We start from the raw sequence: 17,226 nt of genomic DNA on the forward strand, positions 1-17,226 counted from the left end.
TTTTTAAGTTCTGGAAATGGATAGTGGCAATAGTGGCACAACATTTTGACTGTACTTAGTACCTCTCACTTGTACACTTAAAAATTGTTAAAATGGTAAATTTTATATTGTATATAATTTACCACATTAAAAACCCCCAAAACTCTGTAGAATCTACATCTTTGATATGAGCTAGAAAAAGGTTTACACTTCTTTAGCTAGAATGACATGCTTTAAAAATGTGCTCCAAATTTTAGTTTATGTTGGAATAACTAAATTGAGTTGTCAAATACATGATGCTTCGGAATTTGCCATCACTTAGAGTTGGAAACCATTTTCTGACTTGGTTCTTGGTTCCCTCCTCACTGCAGTGTGTAATGCATCTTGAAGACCGGTTACAGGAGCTATACTTCAAGAGCAAAATGCTGTCTGAGTACCTGAGGGGGCAGATGCGTGTTCATGTCAAGGAGCTGGGAGTGGTTCTAGGGTATGTTCATGGTTTCTTTTCTGGCTTTTCTGTCTCATTGCACTGTCTTTCAGCAAGGAATATTCCTCAGAATTGCCTTTTTTGCTTTTAAGTGTCTTTTCCTGTTAGAAGTTGGACACTGTTATCAGTTGGGTTGCTCTATACCACATAAACAGCAGATCCCTGGGGCTGGCCCGGTGGCGCAAGCAGTTAAGCACGTATGCTCCACTGCGGCAGCCCGGGGTTCCCCGGTTCGGATCCCCGGCGCGCACTGACGCACAGCTTGGAGAGCCATGCTGTGGTGGCGTCTCATATAAGGTAGAGGAAGATGGGCACAGATGTTAGCCCAGGGCCAGTCTTCCTCAGCAAAAAAAGAGGAGGATTGGCAGATGTTAGCACAGGGCTGATCTTCCTCACAAAGGGAAAAAAAATGTAGATCCCTGTCTTTCACTGATCTGAAAGGCATTGTCCCTTGTGCCATTATAGTAAATTGAGAATCTAGTCATATAAAAATGGAAATCTGAATTTTTATCTTAGAAAAAGTAAGTAAATATTCATTTTCCTTTATTAAATATGTTGTCAACTCATCATTCCCAGCATCTGTGCTGCCATTCAGACGAGCTGATTGAAGTAATAGCATTCTGGGGATGTTAGTACATTATCTACATATTATTACTCCTTCCCCATTATCTATATATCGTGTCTGTCTACTCTGCAGTTATTCCTGGGAAGAAGACAGTTACCTGAAATGCTAACTGAAGGAGGAACAGGAATTTGGTGGGAGGCAGCATTGTATAGCCCTTTTCATTATATTCTGTGGTCATTTTCCCTGTGTTCTGTGGCCACTTTGTGTGTGTGAATTATCTCTTGAAATGCTAGTTGAATAAATTAAAACAAGCTACAACTTTTGTCTAATTCAGCTTTTATGAAGGGAGAGAGTCAACATCAATGGGTAGCTGCTGTATGTCAGAAACCAAATTAAATTCTTGTATTGATGTTATTCCTTATCATCCAGATTGGAAACAGTTAATGTCTTATTTTTTCTTACAGAATTTTGTAATGCATAGGATAAATATAAATTGGTTTATACTCTATATATCATCCTGCGGCTTGCCTTTTAATATATCTTGAATGTTTGTTCATATGAGGACATGCTGATCTGTCTCATTATTTTTAATGGCTGTATAGCATTCCATTATATAGTGGAATTTAGGTTATTTTCAGTTTTTTGTTATTACAAACTAGTACTGGAATGAATATAAATCTTTGAAATTTGTAGAATAAATTCTTTGAAGTAGCATTTTTGGTTAAAGGGCATGTGTATTAAATTTTTTTGTTGTCGTTGAGGAAGATTGGCCCTGACCTAACATCTGTTGCCAGTTGCTGGGCTAACATCTGTGCTAGTCTCCCTCTATTTTGTATGTGGGATGCCACCACAGCGTGGCTTGATGAGCCGTGTGTAGGTCTGTGCCCGGGAGCCAAACCCACGAACCCTAGGCCGCCAAAGTAGAGCACGTTAATTGAACCACTACGCTGCTGGGCTGGCCCCTTAAATTTTTGATAGATACTGATAGTTATTTTGATAGTTAATGGTAAATACTATCCAAAAAGTACCAGAATAAATTCTCACAAACAGCAGGAAGCTCAGTCTTTCTACTACTGGCTATTACCAAACTTTTTAATCTTTGCCAAGTTATTGGCTGAAAAATGGATCTTATTTTATTAAAATTTATTCTCTAATCATGAGTGAGTCTGCATAACTTTTTCTCTGTTTATTAGCCATTTTTCTTTTCCTATAGGTTATTTGTGGTAGGATGTATTTTTAAGAAGCTTTTATTACTTCTTTTCAGTATGTCTTATTATATAGAAACATTTGTATTCAAAACAATATGGATGTACACTATTATTCTATTATTATACATATTGTATTTCTTAGACATTTGTCCCTTGCCCTGATGCATGGTCCATCAGCAGGTCAGTGAAATGCTTTCTTACATCCATGACTTTGTTACCATTAGGTTTCAGAGGCTTTCTTTTTTAAAATCTTTGATTCTGGTTTTTACTTAATGAAAAACTTCTAACTTTCATTATTCCTTTTGGCTGGGTTGGCCTAGGTCCTTGGCTGCTGAGATATGGTACTTTACAGGTAGCAGTCTTTGCCTGTGGGACACTTGTCCTCAGTACAGACAGCCTAAACTGAGATTTTGTTTTTCTTTATTTCAGGATTGAATCCAGTGATCTTCCTCTTCTGGCTGCTGTAGCAAGCACTCACTCTCCATATGTTGCTCAGATACTCCTTTAACATAAAGGTTGTTGGAAATTAACTTTGGTGGAAAGTTAAGTAAAAACCAAGGAAGCAGACACAACATGCATTTTTGATAATTTTTTTCCCTGTTAGACTTCCATCTGAATGAGTCAGCCACCTGAGTATCCTGCATTGCAGTGCATATTATGTGATGGTTGGATGACTTTTTCCTTTTGACTGGACTTTTGGGTGGTGGTAGATTTTTAACCAAGTGAAGCTAAAATAGCATAAATAATTTTGGGGGAAATCATTTGAAAAGGCCAAAGTGTAACTTAGAAATTTATACAAAATGAGTAACATTGAGGAATTTCATATAATCACTATGATGTTGCCACAACTCATAAGTAGCAACAGATGTCTCATGATTAAATGGTTCAGAAATAGTCATTCATTAGTTTTAATCCTTTATTTCTAAGGTTCAGAGATCTATAAAACCTTGATTATTTGTGTTTTGCTTTTCAATTCAAAATAGCTAATTTCTGGGTATTTCTCAAACTGTTTTAAACAGCCTAATTATAATAAACTCAGAATAATGAGTGTAAATGTATGTTATCCACCCAAGTGTACATATGTATCTATTTTTTTAAAAAAGCAGAGGTAGAAATATAAGATTGGTAAACATGCCTTTTAAAAAAAATATTTTCAACTGGTATTAATTGTATGTAATGTTGAAATGTTACTTCCTGGTGATTTTTCTGTTTCACACACCCTAAAATATAAGTAAAGCCTATCTTTTTCTAAGGCTGAGGAATGTAGATTCCCAAAATAAGAATACTACTTTATACCATTTTTTTTGTTTATAAGTATAAGCTAATTCTTATAAATGTTAATATTTACATATTTGCATCTAATTTAATAAATGAAAATTAGGATTAAAAATTGCACCAAAGCATTGGCAAAAATAATACTATTTTCTTTAAAAGTGCTCAGGTAGCTGAGGCCCTTGCTTTTGGTATCAGCCCCTCTTGAACCCATAGGAACTGAAGATTTGTTTCACTGCTTCAAAATATTCAATTTACACTAATAGAACTCATTAACTCTTAAAATTATTCTCTTCTCTAATAGCCTCTCCTTTCCAAAAGCTAATTTTTTTCAAACATTATTGTTTTTGTATATACTGTAGAGTGTTGCTTGTGAGAAAGGCTAATATGGAACCAAACTCTTGTAAGTAATGTAAATAGAAAGACGGGTAGATAAAGTTTTCAGTATGCTCTACTACCTCAGTTTACTTGAATACTACGTTATGGTTTATTCTTTACTTATTTGATCTAAAATACTTTTAATGATAGATGTGAAGATGTTTTCTGCTTTCATGGACTATTTTCATCATAATTAATTGATCAGCTTTTAAATAAGAAAACCACTTGCTTATTCTATTACTAAATACATTTACTGTATAATACATCCATTCTTGCTGTTTAAACTTTTAGTAATTAAGGAAGACTTCTGTGGTTTGTTTAGTCTTTGACCTTGAATTTATAGCATTGGGTCACATTTCGCCTTGTTCTTTATGTATTCAAGAAATCTCCAACTAGACAAGAAATGGTTGTTTTAATGGAATGTAAAGCTGAAATTGGTGTGCCTGCAATCAGTTTGGCCCCTGTGTCCTATCAGCTGGTCCATTTAGTACCTGAGTCTCCCATGGATGACTTGCTGCCAAAGAGTGTTTTTGAATATATTTTCTTTGGCTTAATTTTCTTATTCCATTTATTAACAAAATTCTTCTCTCTTTTATTCTTTGGAATTCTGTGAATCAATCTCTTTGGCAGAATTCAGAATATAGAAAAGTTCATATGTAGGCCAGTGTGCATTATTTTTTGATTGTAGTTCAGAATGATATGTAGCAGGTAGATAATGTCTGTTTTTGCGTGTTTTCTTTTTTGAATTAATCATCAAACTGTTCACAGTCCTATCTATTTGAAATCTCTAATAAATTATCATTTAGGAAATCTAGTCTTCAATAAATTAAGGCTCATGCTACTGTTATTCTTAAAACTAAGCTTTGCTCAGAAGGAAAAGGCCTGTAGTTTCTTATAGAATCATTAATCCTTATAGGATTCCTGAGTTTTGTAATTCTCAACCCTTCTGTAGTTTCTATTACCTTCATCATAGTCATTCTTTCCCTACACAAAGCCCAAGGAATGAGCTGCTACTTCTTTAAAGTGTGATCATTATGATGAATGTGAAAAGAGTTTTGGCCTGTTTGAAATAATTTTTTCAACTTATGGTACAGACAGATATGTGTTACATATGAAAAAAACCTGTTTGTTGCAACAGGAAATGAAAAAGGGATCTTTTACGTTATAGATTTAAAACTAATTTTTCCTTGTATATAAACTAATTGGTTTGATTTTAAATATTCCTGGCTTTTATTAATATGTCTTAATTTTGAGTTTGAAAATGTTAAGTGCAATAAACAAACTAGCACAAATTTCATTATGTTGCAATTGGCATACACTGGGGATGATCACTTTGAAAAAACAGATTTTACACATTGCCTACTTCTGGTAGATGTCTTTACGAGATTGTTCTGCTTTCTCTAAGTTATTAGATGGTGGGATATGTAAAATGTACATACTTGTTCCTGTTCTGTATACATTTCTCAAATGTACACCTGTATTATAATAACCTCCCAGTTCTAGGGGAAATTTGTGCAATAAATACACATGTCAATTTGATGGATGATGTTGGTCTTTCTTTCATGTGTTAATAAGGTATATGTAATGTCATGGACTGTGGTGTCAGCCCACCTGGATTCTTTTCCCAAGTGTGACACTTCTAGCATGTGACCTTGTTCATAATGTCCTTCTCTAATCCTAATTTTTCGTATTGATAATTTAGTAGAATCTACTGTATGAGGTGGTTATGAGAATCAAGTGAAACAATGTCAAGAATTTATCTCAGTGCATGGCACACCCCAAGTGCTCAATAATTTTTGGCTGGTACTGTTACTAGGTAGGTAATCTGTCCTGGCCCCCGCCTATTGTGGGGAGAATTTAACGTATATTCTTATGAATGAAAACACAGTAACAAGAAAATATTGGAATATTCTTATATTTGACCTAAATCTCATAACAAATTGAAAATTTCTTTAAATGCTTTTGTGAAAACAAACTGTAAATCATTTAAAACCTAGAAGAAGCCATCTAAACCTGTTAAGAACATGATATCCAATACAAATTACTGTTAACTTTATAATTAAACAAAAAGTTGGCCAGTTGGTTTAGGTTCTACTCCTGGTTTGTTCACTGATTTGCATGTGGATCTGAGCAAGCCCATCCTTTTCATCTGCATTGTAGGGAAGTCGGCTCTTCCATCGATCCTTAGTGCCTCCTCTGCAGCAGTGATTCAGCCTTGAGTAGGCTGTTGGGAAGCTGCCTTACTCAAGCTAGGTTGTTTTCAACAGAGTTATGCCAGGAACCAGGATTAGATCATTGGGTTTTTGTAGTGTCTGTTTTTGTATCATTTTACACGTATCACTCTTACATTTGACCAAAGAGAATAAGTGCACTGTTTTAAAGCAGAGAGGAAGTATCAAGTATTTAGGAAGCATCCATCAGATATTTTAGAGGTTTATAATTGGTGCCTGTGTTTATAAGTGCTGTTCTCTCATATAAATTTAGAGAAATCTTGCAACATTTCTGAGATGCATAGAGGAATGATTTTGCTGATGAGAAACTGAGATACAGAGAATTTAATCTGAGGTCATAGTCTTCTGTGTGGGTCCATTTTGTCTCTCAGACCAGAATGCTTTCCAACTAGTATGTAGTGACAAAAGTAAAGATTTCTGGGATTTCTTCGCTTGTCTTTGCCAGTGTAGAAGGTAGGGGTGGGATGGCCAAGGGGGACCAAAGCTGAGCTAAGGTGCACTGGGGACTGGGGAATTGTAACTCTGAGTGGGAAAGATTTAGGCATAGAAAATGGGGAGATCAGAGAATGTAGTGGTTCCTATCCTTGCTTTGTAGTGCAGACTATGGACTTGGCCATGCTTGCTCTAGATTTAAGATTTGATTTCTAGATTAAGATTTTCCCTAAAGAAAAGAAAATACAAGCAGTCCAAAAGAGACTTTTAAAGAATATGTGAAATTCCCGCCTACCATTTTTCAGGAGACCTTCAGTGGGACTTTTGGTCTTAAAGCATATTCTCAGGTCAGAAGGTCCTGTCCCCCCCCACCCCTGTCACACCAGGAAACTTGGTCTTTTATAACGTTTCTTTTAAAAGGGACTCTCTTTCTGGTCAAAGTACAAGTCTAGACCAATCCCTTCATTAGATTGAAGACAGCTCTCTGTCTGGGTTAACACTGTCTGATTAGACCTCCCACAGATAAACCTGTATTTACCCTAAGGAGAGTATTAAGTTGAAGAGGCTTGAGCTTCCATCCTTTCCAAGTGACTGTTTTAACAAGGACGGTCCAAAAATATGTCTTTATAATTACCTTAGTGCTAAAATGAAGATTATTGATAAATGCAGTGTCACCTAAATTGTCTCAAGGGGAATAGCATTATTGAAATGTGTAAATATAAGGAAGATATTGTTATTTCCTCAAGAAACTTGTGATGCCACTCTTATGTCACACATTTATCCAGTGCTCACAAGTCAATATCCTTCACTGTGTTACAGGAACTGGAATTAAGATGGGTCAGATTAGTCCAGAACCTGAGTTAGTTTAGTTTTCAAACCTGCATATTAGAAACACCTAGGTAGCTTTTGAAAAATATTAATTCCTAGCCATCTGATTCAATGATAGTAACTGATCTTCTGGATTTGGGCCAGAAAATGCTCTTATTTTTCTACTAGTAGTGACTCAATCTCCCAGCATACTCCAAATCTCAATTCTTTTTTTTTTTTTTTTTAAGATTTTATTTATTTATTTTTTCCCTCCAAAGCCCCAGTAGATAGTTGTATGTCATAGCTGCACATCCTTCTAGTTGCCGTATGTGGGACGCAGCCTCAGCATGGCCGAGGAAGCGGTGCGTCCGTGCACGCCCGGGATCCGAACCCGGGCCGCTAGCAGCGGAGCCCGCGCACTTAACCGCTAAGCCACGGGGCCGGCCCCAAATCTCAATTCTTTACTTCATTCCAGGTGCTATTAAAACCAGTGCTCTTTACCTCCATGTTTTTATTGGTTTGCTATTATCCTGGAAAGATGGCCATATGATTATTTGCTTAATAAGCATTCAGTTTTACATAATACAACAGTTACCTTGCCAGACATCTTTCTTTGCTGTTGAAGAGCAATCAGGTACCTAACTTTCTAACAGCAAAATCCCCTCTTAATTAGTTAGTCCTTAGATAGTTTCATTTGTTCATTCAGCAAATATTGATTGAGAACCTGTTATGTGCTAGGCACAGGTCTGGGTGCCAGGGATATACCAGTAAATAACATAAACTTTCTTCTCTGTTTACGTATGGAGTTTACGTATTTCCCACTGGTGGAGGAGATAGACAAAAATAATACGCTGTCAGGTTGTGTTAAGTATAATGAAGAAAATTAAGATAGGGTAAGGAGTTAAGCCACTTTTTTTTCCTTAAGGTTTAAGCACATTTTTATTTTCCTAGAATTTAATAAATTACTTGCATTCAGAACCATTATTTTTTCCTTTCAGATACAAGGTAATGCTGGTGAATCCTATCCTGGAGGTTGCCTTTTCTCTGAAAATAGCTATTAGAGCTTTCACAGTCTCCTCACTTTTTTCCACATACCAGAGCATAATACGAGATGGTAAAGGATAAGATAGATTTTGAAAATGTGCTTAAATTTAGATGTGTATGGTTACTGTGGCTGTTAATATACTGTTTTAACTGTTATTGTCTTATGATGAAGCCTAATAGTTATTTTTTATACTTAATTCATTTTTCCTTGTGAAATATTATGTACAGAAAAGTAAATAATCATATACACTAATGTAACCATCACTTAGGTCAAGAAATAAATCATTTTCGGCAATCCAGAAGCTCCCTCCTCCATGTGCCCTATCCTGATCATAATCCTCTGCCTTCTTGTTTTTGTAACTTCCAACCTGACTTTTGTGAACATCATTCCCTTGCTTTCTCTTTATAGTTTTATCTGTTTATGCATCCCATATACTTTAATTTTGCTTGTCTTTGAACTTCGTGTAATTATACTGCATAGTTTGTGTTTTACCTTTTTTCTCTCAACATGATGTTGAAGATTCATCCATGTTCTATGTAGCTGGTATTCCACTGAATGAATATACCATAATTTACCCATTCTATTATTGGTGGACATTTGGGTTATTTCCAGTTTTGGCTACTATGAACACTGAACATTTATTTTCATCTTCTGGTGTACATGGGTATTCTTTAGGACACATATCAAGGAGTAGACTTGCTGAGATAAGGTATGCTAAGTTTCAGCTTTACTAGATACTTTTTTTTCAAAGTGATTTCCCAATTTACACTTAACCAGCAGTTTGTGAGAGTTCCTGTTGCTCCACATCTTCATGAATACGTAAATGTTTCTGAATAGTTATTAATGAAAAAAAATTGGGGGCATTAAAAAAAAACCTATCAAATTCTTCAAACTAGAATTTCTCCTTTTGAGAAATCATTTCCCAGAGGTAAAGTAATAGAAATAATAAAGAGTGCTTGCATTGTGTAGGCAACATTCTAAGTGTTTTACATGAATTATCTCATGTAATCTTACAAGAATCCCAAAGCAATAAGTCCTTTACTATTCCATTTTACAGGTAAGGAAACTGACGTTCAGAGAGATTAAATAACTTCTCTAAGTCATTTAACTGGAAATGGCCTAATAAAGACACAGATTCAGGTGTCTGCCCCTAAAGTTCAAGCTCATGGTCATCATACATTAATTCCTTTTCCCTCTTTCCAAATACTGATATGGCTCTGGAAACTGAGTCTTAAAGAATGAAGGGATGACCTTTGTGATCTTAGGCAGACCTTTGAGAGAATGTGTTTATACACACAAAAAATAACAAAAATGGGTCATGCAATTCTTTGTGATCTCTCAATTACTTTCTCTCCAGAATGCCTGTGCCCCAACTTCCCTGGTAAGGTTTTTGTCCTATACTCAAAAAAGAAATGTGCTAATATTATGTTGTAAACTTCAAGTTTGGGCAAGCCCAACGACCAACGGAAAACAAAACCATTAACATCAGCCATCATAACCAAAGGGCAAATGTTGCAGCCTAATCTCTTCTTTCCCTTTTGTTACTCTGAAATATAATTTTAATTTACTTTGTCATTAAAAAATTGTGTATAACGTCATAATCATAAATCACTTTGAATTAGTAGATTATGCTAATTGCTTTGAAAAATCCTAAGATATACCTAGATGTGGTACACCGCCCTCAGGGAGCTTAAAATTCAGTGGAAAGGACATGCCTGTGGTGGCTCCAAAGTTAGGAATTGTGTATCTAGTGCGGCCCATCTGTTCATTAATGAGGTAGGCGTGAAAGGACTGTCTAGAACGATGAATTATGGAATTCTGTCAGTGATCTTGTGAAAGCAGCCTCTGCAGCTGTTTGGCTGCCCCGAAGAGTGAGTGGTCTGTGTTTTTAACGAAAGGACCTGTAAGTAAATGGAAATTGACTTCATTCGGTCTGTTGCGAAACAGACTAGTATGTAAAATGTAGTGCGAAAGCGGTCACTCGTGAGTCCAGGCAACCCTAAGCCCCGCTGCCTGAAGAAGGGGTTGGGCAGAGGGAGAGCTGCCCTGGTCATTGGTTATGGGAACGCAGTCCAGACCTGGCTTCACGAACCAGCAGTAACGCTGAGATGACCGCAAGCACAGGCCGCGAAGCTTTGATTTCTCTGCCCAGATCTCTGGACGTCCGTCTTGGACAGGGCAGGTACTTCCCGCCGGGCCTCTTCTACAAGAGACTGGTTTTATTAGAAGAAACGCAGGAAAGAGTGCATGAACTTCCTTGTTTGCCGAACGGCGGCTTCGGGTTCAGCACGTTCTCCGAGGGAGGGGCGTAGGAGTTGCAGAGCGGGAGCTCGGCCCCCGCTTGGCCACGCCTTGAGCTTCCGGATTTTGGCAAAAACAGAACTTTTTCCCCAGAACGCCTTCCTCCGGGTTCTGCCCTAACATCTAGTTTTGCTCAGTCTCTCACAGCGCGCTTCCGGCCCCTCCACCGGAAGCTGGAGCGGCCGAAACCACAACGCAGAGGCGGATCCCGTGACGGGGGGCGGGGGGTGTTAGGTGAGGTCTCGCGACGTGTCCTTAAATCTCACGAAGAAGGGTTGGCAGAAGCCTAACTGCTCCGCCCCAGTGCCTACGTCACCACGGAGTCACGCCCTTGGGCGTCTTTTGCGTGCTCGAGCGTGCCGCGCATGCGCACTCACCTCCCCCCGCCCCCGCGCGGGTTTCTCTCTGGCCAGTCGCGCGTGGGCTGAGGCCCCGGGCGGGCGTTGCGAAGGGTTGTTTGATCGAGCGGGGACCCTGCGGCCGTTTGGAGTTGCCTTCCTCAGGAGTTGGGGGTGCAGACCCCCCACCTAGGGGCAATGGGCCGTCGCGTGCGCTGCTAAAAGCAGGCTGGGGAGCACGGGGGCCAGGGCCGCGGCCATGAACTCACCCGTGGACCCCGGCACTAGGCAGGCGCTTAAGAAGAAGCCGCCCGAGCGGACCCCCGAGGTAAGGCCGGCCGACCCTGGCGCGCGTCTTGGTGTCCAACGGACTGCATCCCCCTGTCAATCCGAAACCTGCGGCGACTGTCCCCTTGCCAGGGACTCGCACCTGCTGCCAGGGTGCCTGTTATCTACGCCCGCCGGTCCTGACCCCGGCCCTTTTCGCGGGCGGGGTGATGATCGCCTTTCCTGCTCGCGATGCTGCCTTCCCCGCACACCTGTCCTTGCCAGTGACTTCTTAGTGTGTTTGATAAGAAAGCACTACTGCTAAATCATATTTTCTCAGGGTAAAATGTGAGTCTCAGAGTAAGATTGCCCAAAGGTAGGTAGACTATGAAAAACAAAGTAGAAATTGTAAGTGAACTATAATAGCCATGTTATTAAGAAATAACTTCTCTGTAAAGGTCCCTGAAATACTGTACTGTGGCCTAAAAAAAGATAAAAGTGTTCAAAGTAAGTTTAAAACTTTACATCCAGTCATATGATGAATTCTGGTAGAGGATGATGCATATTTAAAGATCCCGTCTGGAGGTACTTTTTCAGACTGTCAATGGGAAATTTTATGGTATTTTGTGCTTTTATGGTATTTGTGCTTGCTATATTGAGTTAGCAGTAATGGCATCAGCTTAAATGGTTTCATTTGACCTGGAGGCTAGTTTTCAGGTACATAACTAAAACCTCTTAACCTTGCATATCCCTATAGTGTGCTCAGATTTAGGGGAAGACTTTCCCTGATTTGGGGAAGTTTCCATAATAAATGGTATGTTTCCTAAACCAAAAAGCAAAAACTAGCTTTTCACAGTGAATGAATTGTTGGATTGTCTTGTGTATAGTTGCAATGAATGAAATGAAATGCTTTGGTTAATTTTTCCTGTCACTTTTGAGTTTTTTCCAGATTTAGTGTTATACATAGTAGATCTCAGTAACTTTGGGCTGACCTTTTGTGACATGACATTATTTAAGCAGTAATTGTTGCTGTGTTGGGTCAGACTGTGTAATTGGAAATCCTGATCTTTGCGTAGAAACAAGGTAAATTCTGCCACTTTCCAGAGTCCTCTTTTTGAGACCTGCATGTATAATCCCATGTGTCTTAATTTCCCAGTGATGATTCTTGAAGTCATTATGAGTTAATTGAAAGCGTTCACCTTAAACAGGTGAATCTGCCATAGTTTTTATATCATTAGAAAGTATCATACAAGGTTTACAATGTATAATGTAGGTTTTATTTTTAAATATTACTTATGATAAATTCACATTTTAATTGGAAAATCCGGCTTCTCTTTAATAACAGAGTTACCTAGTTTGAAATTGGGTATTTTTGAGTCTTAGGAAATTTTCTAAACTGTTCCCAAAGGTATGTTGGCCTGTGTGTGCTGTTAAGTACTTTATCTTGTTTTGCTGGAACAGCAGCGTTGTTGAAGGGAATACTAAACAACTGCCCGCGGTAGACCGACTAGAGCCCTGACATTTAGCAGCATAGTGTGTTAACTGCTTGATTCATTGGCAATGCTTTTGAATGAGTGTCGAATTTGTTTGGGGTACAAAAGTATGACTAAAGAAGTGGTAACCTGAATCCTAGTGATGATTTGTAATAAATAATTTGATGAAATTCTCACATTGGTGGACTCTTAAGGGTTTGTTATAAGTATATTCATTCAACAATTATTACTTGTAAGCTTGACAGTTCAAGTCACTATTTGGTGCACTAGGATGTGTCAGTGAACAAAAGAGGCTTGCCCTAGTGGTGCTTATATTGTAAGAGAAGGGGTAGGGGGGAAGGCAGATAGATATAATAAGCAAGTAACATAATATATTTCCTGATAATTGCTAATGAAAAAGGCAAGGCGCCAGCCTGGTGGCATAGTGGTTAAGTTCACACACTCTGCCTCGGCGGCCTGGGATTTGCAGGTTTGGATTCTGGGCATGGACCTACACACTACTCATCAAGCCGTGCTGTGGTGGCGTCCCGCATACAAAATAGAGGGAGACTGGCAACAGATGTTAGCTCTGGGCCAATCTTCCTCACCAAAAAAAAAAAAAAAAATGATGGATAAAGGGATTGGAAGCAGGGGCAAGGGCTCAGTTAGCATTTAAATAAGATGGTCAGTGTTGTGCTGGTTGAGAAAATGACTTTTTTAAAAAAAGGTTTTGAGGTCACATTGATTTATAGGCTATGAATTTCAGGTGTATATCATATTTCACCTTCTGTATAGACTACATCACGTTCACCACCAATAGTCTAGTTGCCGTCTATCACTGTACACATGTGCCCATTTGCCCTTTTACTCCTTTCACCCTCCCCTCACCCCTCTTCCCCTCTGGTAACTGCCAATCTGTTCTCTGTATCTGTGTGTGTGTGTTTATTTTCCACATGAGTGAAGTCATACGGTAATTCTCTTTTCTCCTTCTGATTTACTCTGCTTAACATGATGTCCTCAACGTCCATCCATGTTGTTTCAAATGGCAAGATTTCATCTTTTTAATGACTGAGTAGTATTCCATTATATATATACACACCATATCATTTTTATCCATTTATCCATCAGTGGGTGCTTAGGTTGTTTGCAAGTCTTGGCTATTGGGATTACTGCTGCAGTGAATATAGGGATGCACACATATCTTTTCAAATTAGTGTTTTCATGTTCTTTGGATAAATACCCAGAAGTGGACTAGCTGGATCATATGGTAGTTCTATTTTTAATTTTGGGGGGAATCTCCATACCATTTTCCATAGTGGCTGCACCAATTTACATTCCCACCAGCAGTGCACAAGGGTTCTCTTTTCTCCACATCCTCTCCAATACTTGTTTCTTTGTTTTATTAATAATAACCATTCTCATGGGTGTGAGATATCTCATTGTGGTTTTGATTTGCATTTTCTTAATAATTAGTGACAATGAACATATTTTCATGTGCCTGTTGGCCATCTGTATATCTTTGGAAAACTGTTCATATCCTCTGCCCATTTTTTAATCGAGTGTTTTTGTTGTTGAGTTGTATAAGTTCTTTATATATTTTGGGTATTAGCGCCTTATTGGATATATGATCGTATGTCTGGTCCATTCAAGGAATAGCAAGCAGGAAACTCTGAGTGACTGGAGAACAGTGAACAAGGGCAAGAGTAGTAAGATATGAATTCAGAGAGGCCATAATGGTGGTGTAGGATGGAGCATATCATATAGGACTTTCTAAATCATTGTAAATTCTTTGACTTTTTTTTTGAGTGAAAGGGGGCCACCAAAAGGTTTTGAAGCAGAGGAGTGGTATTATTCTTTTTTTTTTTTTTAAGATTTTATTTATTTATTTTTTTCCCCCCAAAGCCCCAGTAGATAGCTGTATGTCATAGCTGCACATCCTTCCAGTTGCTGTATGTGGGACTCGGCCCCAGGATGGACGGAGAAGTGGTGCCTCGGTGCGCGCCCGGGATCCGAACCCAGGCCACCAGCATCGGAGCGCGTGCACTTAACCACCAAGCCACGGGGCCGGCCCGGAGTGGTATTATTCTACTTGACTTTTTAAAGAAGCCTCTGGCTGCTTGCTGGGTTTAACGTAGACTGGGAGCAAGGGTAGAAAGAAGCAGGAATGTCAGAGGTTATCACATTAAAGCTGAGAAGAGATGATTGTAACTCTAAAGTGATAGTAATGCAGGTGGTGAGAAGTAGTCAATTATGGAAGTATTTTGAAGGTTTAGCTAACAGGATTTGCTAATGGATTAAATATGTGCTTTTAGGGAAAGAGAAGAATCAAGCATGATTTCAAGATTTTTGGCCCAAATAACTGAAGTTACCATCGAAGAGAGTTTGAGCTGCCATCAGAGATGGGGAAAGCTGCAGGAGGAGTAGTTTTTGGGAGGGGGGAGGGAAGATCAGAAATTCATTTTGAACATGTCAGGTTTGAAATGTCTATTAGAAATGTTGAATAAGGAGTTGCATATACAGATTTATATTTCTAGAGAGATGGCTGGGCTGGAGATAGAAATTTTATAGTCATTAGCTTATAGATATTATTTAAAATCATGAGACTAGATGAAATTACCAAAGTGGGGAGTGTACATAGAAAATAGAAGAGGACCCAAAGACAGTGCCTTGGGGCACTTGATCACTGCAAGGTCAGGAGAGAAGAGAAGAAACCAGCAAAGGAGAATGAGTACGAGCAAACAGTGCAGTAGAAGAAAAACAGAGAGAGTGGTGGTGTCCTGGAATCTAAGCAAATAAAGTATATAATGGAAGGGGCTAAAATTCATTCATTCGGTTTATTTTTCCTTGAATATCTACTGGGTGCAAAGCATTATGAAAAAATATACAAATAGTTAAGAATCGGTGTCTTATAATCTTGTAATCAGATGTTTGCATCATAATTAATGAGTAAAGAACTATTCTGTTTGTTTCTGGGACAAAATTAATGGTTCCTTTATTTTTAACTGTCTGTTATCCTTTTGTGAAACTGTCAACTCAAGCGTAATCCTAGTGAGCCAGACACTGAGCATGGAAACGTATAGTATGCTCTTTAGAACTGTGTTATAACACGGTTTTTACTTTTCTGACAATTTCTCCCACTTTGTAGATCCAGCTTTCACAGCACATTGTCTTTCCTGAGCTAGTTCTCTGGTTTCCTTTTCCACTTTGCAAATATTTTTTTATGGAAAATTTTAGACTTAAATACTCTGGGAAGCTAAGTGCTCTAAGACAACAAAAGCTGTTAAGGTACTCATTTTGAGTCCTTTTACCACAATTGAAGATGCCACAGTCAAAATTGAGACCTTGAATTTTTGGCTGTTTCTCAACTCAGTCCATATTCAACACATTCTTTCTCTATAACTTTTCTTTTGTACCTCAGAGTGAGCTCCTTCTCTCTCTCTCTCGTGGTTTATTTCCCTCTCTAAGTGCTTAATACCATGCTTTGCACATATTAAATGGTCAATAAATATGTTAAACAAAACAAAATTTTGAATTAATTTTGTAAAGTCTTCATATTACAAAGATAATATTTTCTATTCATTAGAACTGCTGATATTGTACATCCTGGGTAGTTTCATTCAGCAACTTGGCTTCAGTTAATTTTTATAGGCTAACACCTAGGATTATATGTCCATCTTACCCCCTTTCATGTGCCTTGGATCTATGTAGCTAACCCCTAAATTGTCCTCCAGGTTCTTCAGTCACTAGTCCTAAATTGAAGCCATCGTCATTCCTCCTTCTTAATGTTCTTTTGGTGACTGACTGCCCCAGTTACTCAATCCAGAAATTTGTGTTTTTACTGTTGATTCCCCCTGCTATCTTCTTCTTTATTTCCAACTGGCCACTAAACCTTGCTGATTTTATGTCCTGAATTTCTGTACCTCTTTCTCCCCTGCTCAATTACCCTAGTTTAGGCTCTGTTATCATTTTACCCCTGAATTTTTTGCTTGAGTGGGATTACTGCTAGGGTGATCTTTTAAATACTCTGATATGATCATGTTCTACTCTTGCCCATTATTTAATTATTTCCCACTGCCCAGATAGGTTAGCAATATAAGTTATCATCCAAATTATTTTTGAGAATTAAAAGAGGTGCTATTAATATTTATTCCAGAATAACAGGTTAAAGAGAGACTGTCTCAGGTAAACTGAGGTGTATGATTAGCTCACCCAGATGATAACATTAATTTATCCATTCATTTAGCAAATGATATGTCACACATAATACTAAAAGCCAAGGTTGTAGAGAGAAATTGGACATGGTCCCTATTCTTCAGTGACTTAGGAGACAGACATGAAAACCTTAGTGAAATGTTAAGGTTATTGGTGACAAAGGTATGGATAGGGCACTTTGGGACTGCAAGTGGGGAAAGGAAAGGTTTCTTGGAGGAGCATTAAATTGGAT

At 38.4% G+C, this 17,226-nt stretch overlaps 2 protein-coding genes across 7 annotated transcripts in view; both read left to right on the forward strand.

The window, feature by feature from the left end:
* The window catches only part of FNIP1 (folliculin interacting protein 1), a 133,256-nt gene extending 127,824 nt beyond the window's left edge, over positions 1 to 5,432 (forward strand). For both annotated transcript variants that reach the window (XM_004420231.3, XM_004420232.3), the window contains 2 exons: positions 351 to 466; positions 2,669 to 5,432. In XM_004420231.3, coding sequence (XP_004420288.1) covers positions 351 to 466; positions 2,669 to 2,747 — 195 coding nt within the window. In that variant the 3' untranslated portion in view covers positions 2,748 to 5,432. The remainder of the gene's footprint in view (positions 1 to 350; positions 467 to 2,668) is intronic.
* Positions 5,433 to 11,072: 5,640 nt separating this feature from the next.
* Positions 11,073 to 17,226, forward strand: part of RAPGEF6 (Rap guanine nucleotide exchange factor 6) — a 203,307-nt gene continuing 197,153 nt past the window's right edge. The window contains exon 1 of one of the 5 annotated variants that reach the window (XM_014796298.2): positions 11,073 to 11,371. In XM_014796298.2, coding sequence (XP_014651784.1) covers positions 11,303 to 11,371 — 69 coding nt within the window. In that variant the 5' untranslated portion in view covers positions 11,073 to 11,302. The remainder of the gene's footprint in view (positions 11,372 to 17,226) is intronic. The other 4 variants (XM_087429849.1, XM_087429848.1, XM_004420236.3 and 1 more) reach the window with 4 other exon arrangements.

The sequence above is a fragment of the Ceratotherium simum genome, chromosome 4, assembly GCF_057802395.1.
Source record: "Ceratotherium simum simum isolate JZ-2026a chromosome 4, ASM5780239v1, whole genome shotgun sequence".
Taxonomy (NCBI): domain Eukaryota; kingdom Metazoa; phylum Chordata; class Mammalia; order Perissodactyla; family Rhinocerotidae; genus Ceratotherium; species Ceratotherium simum.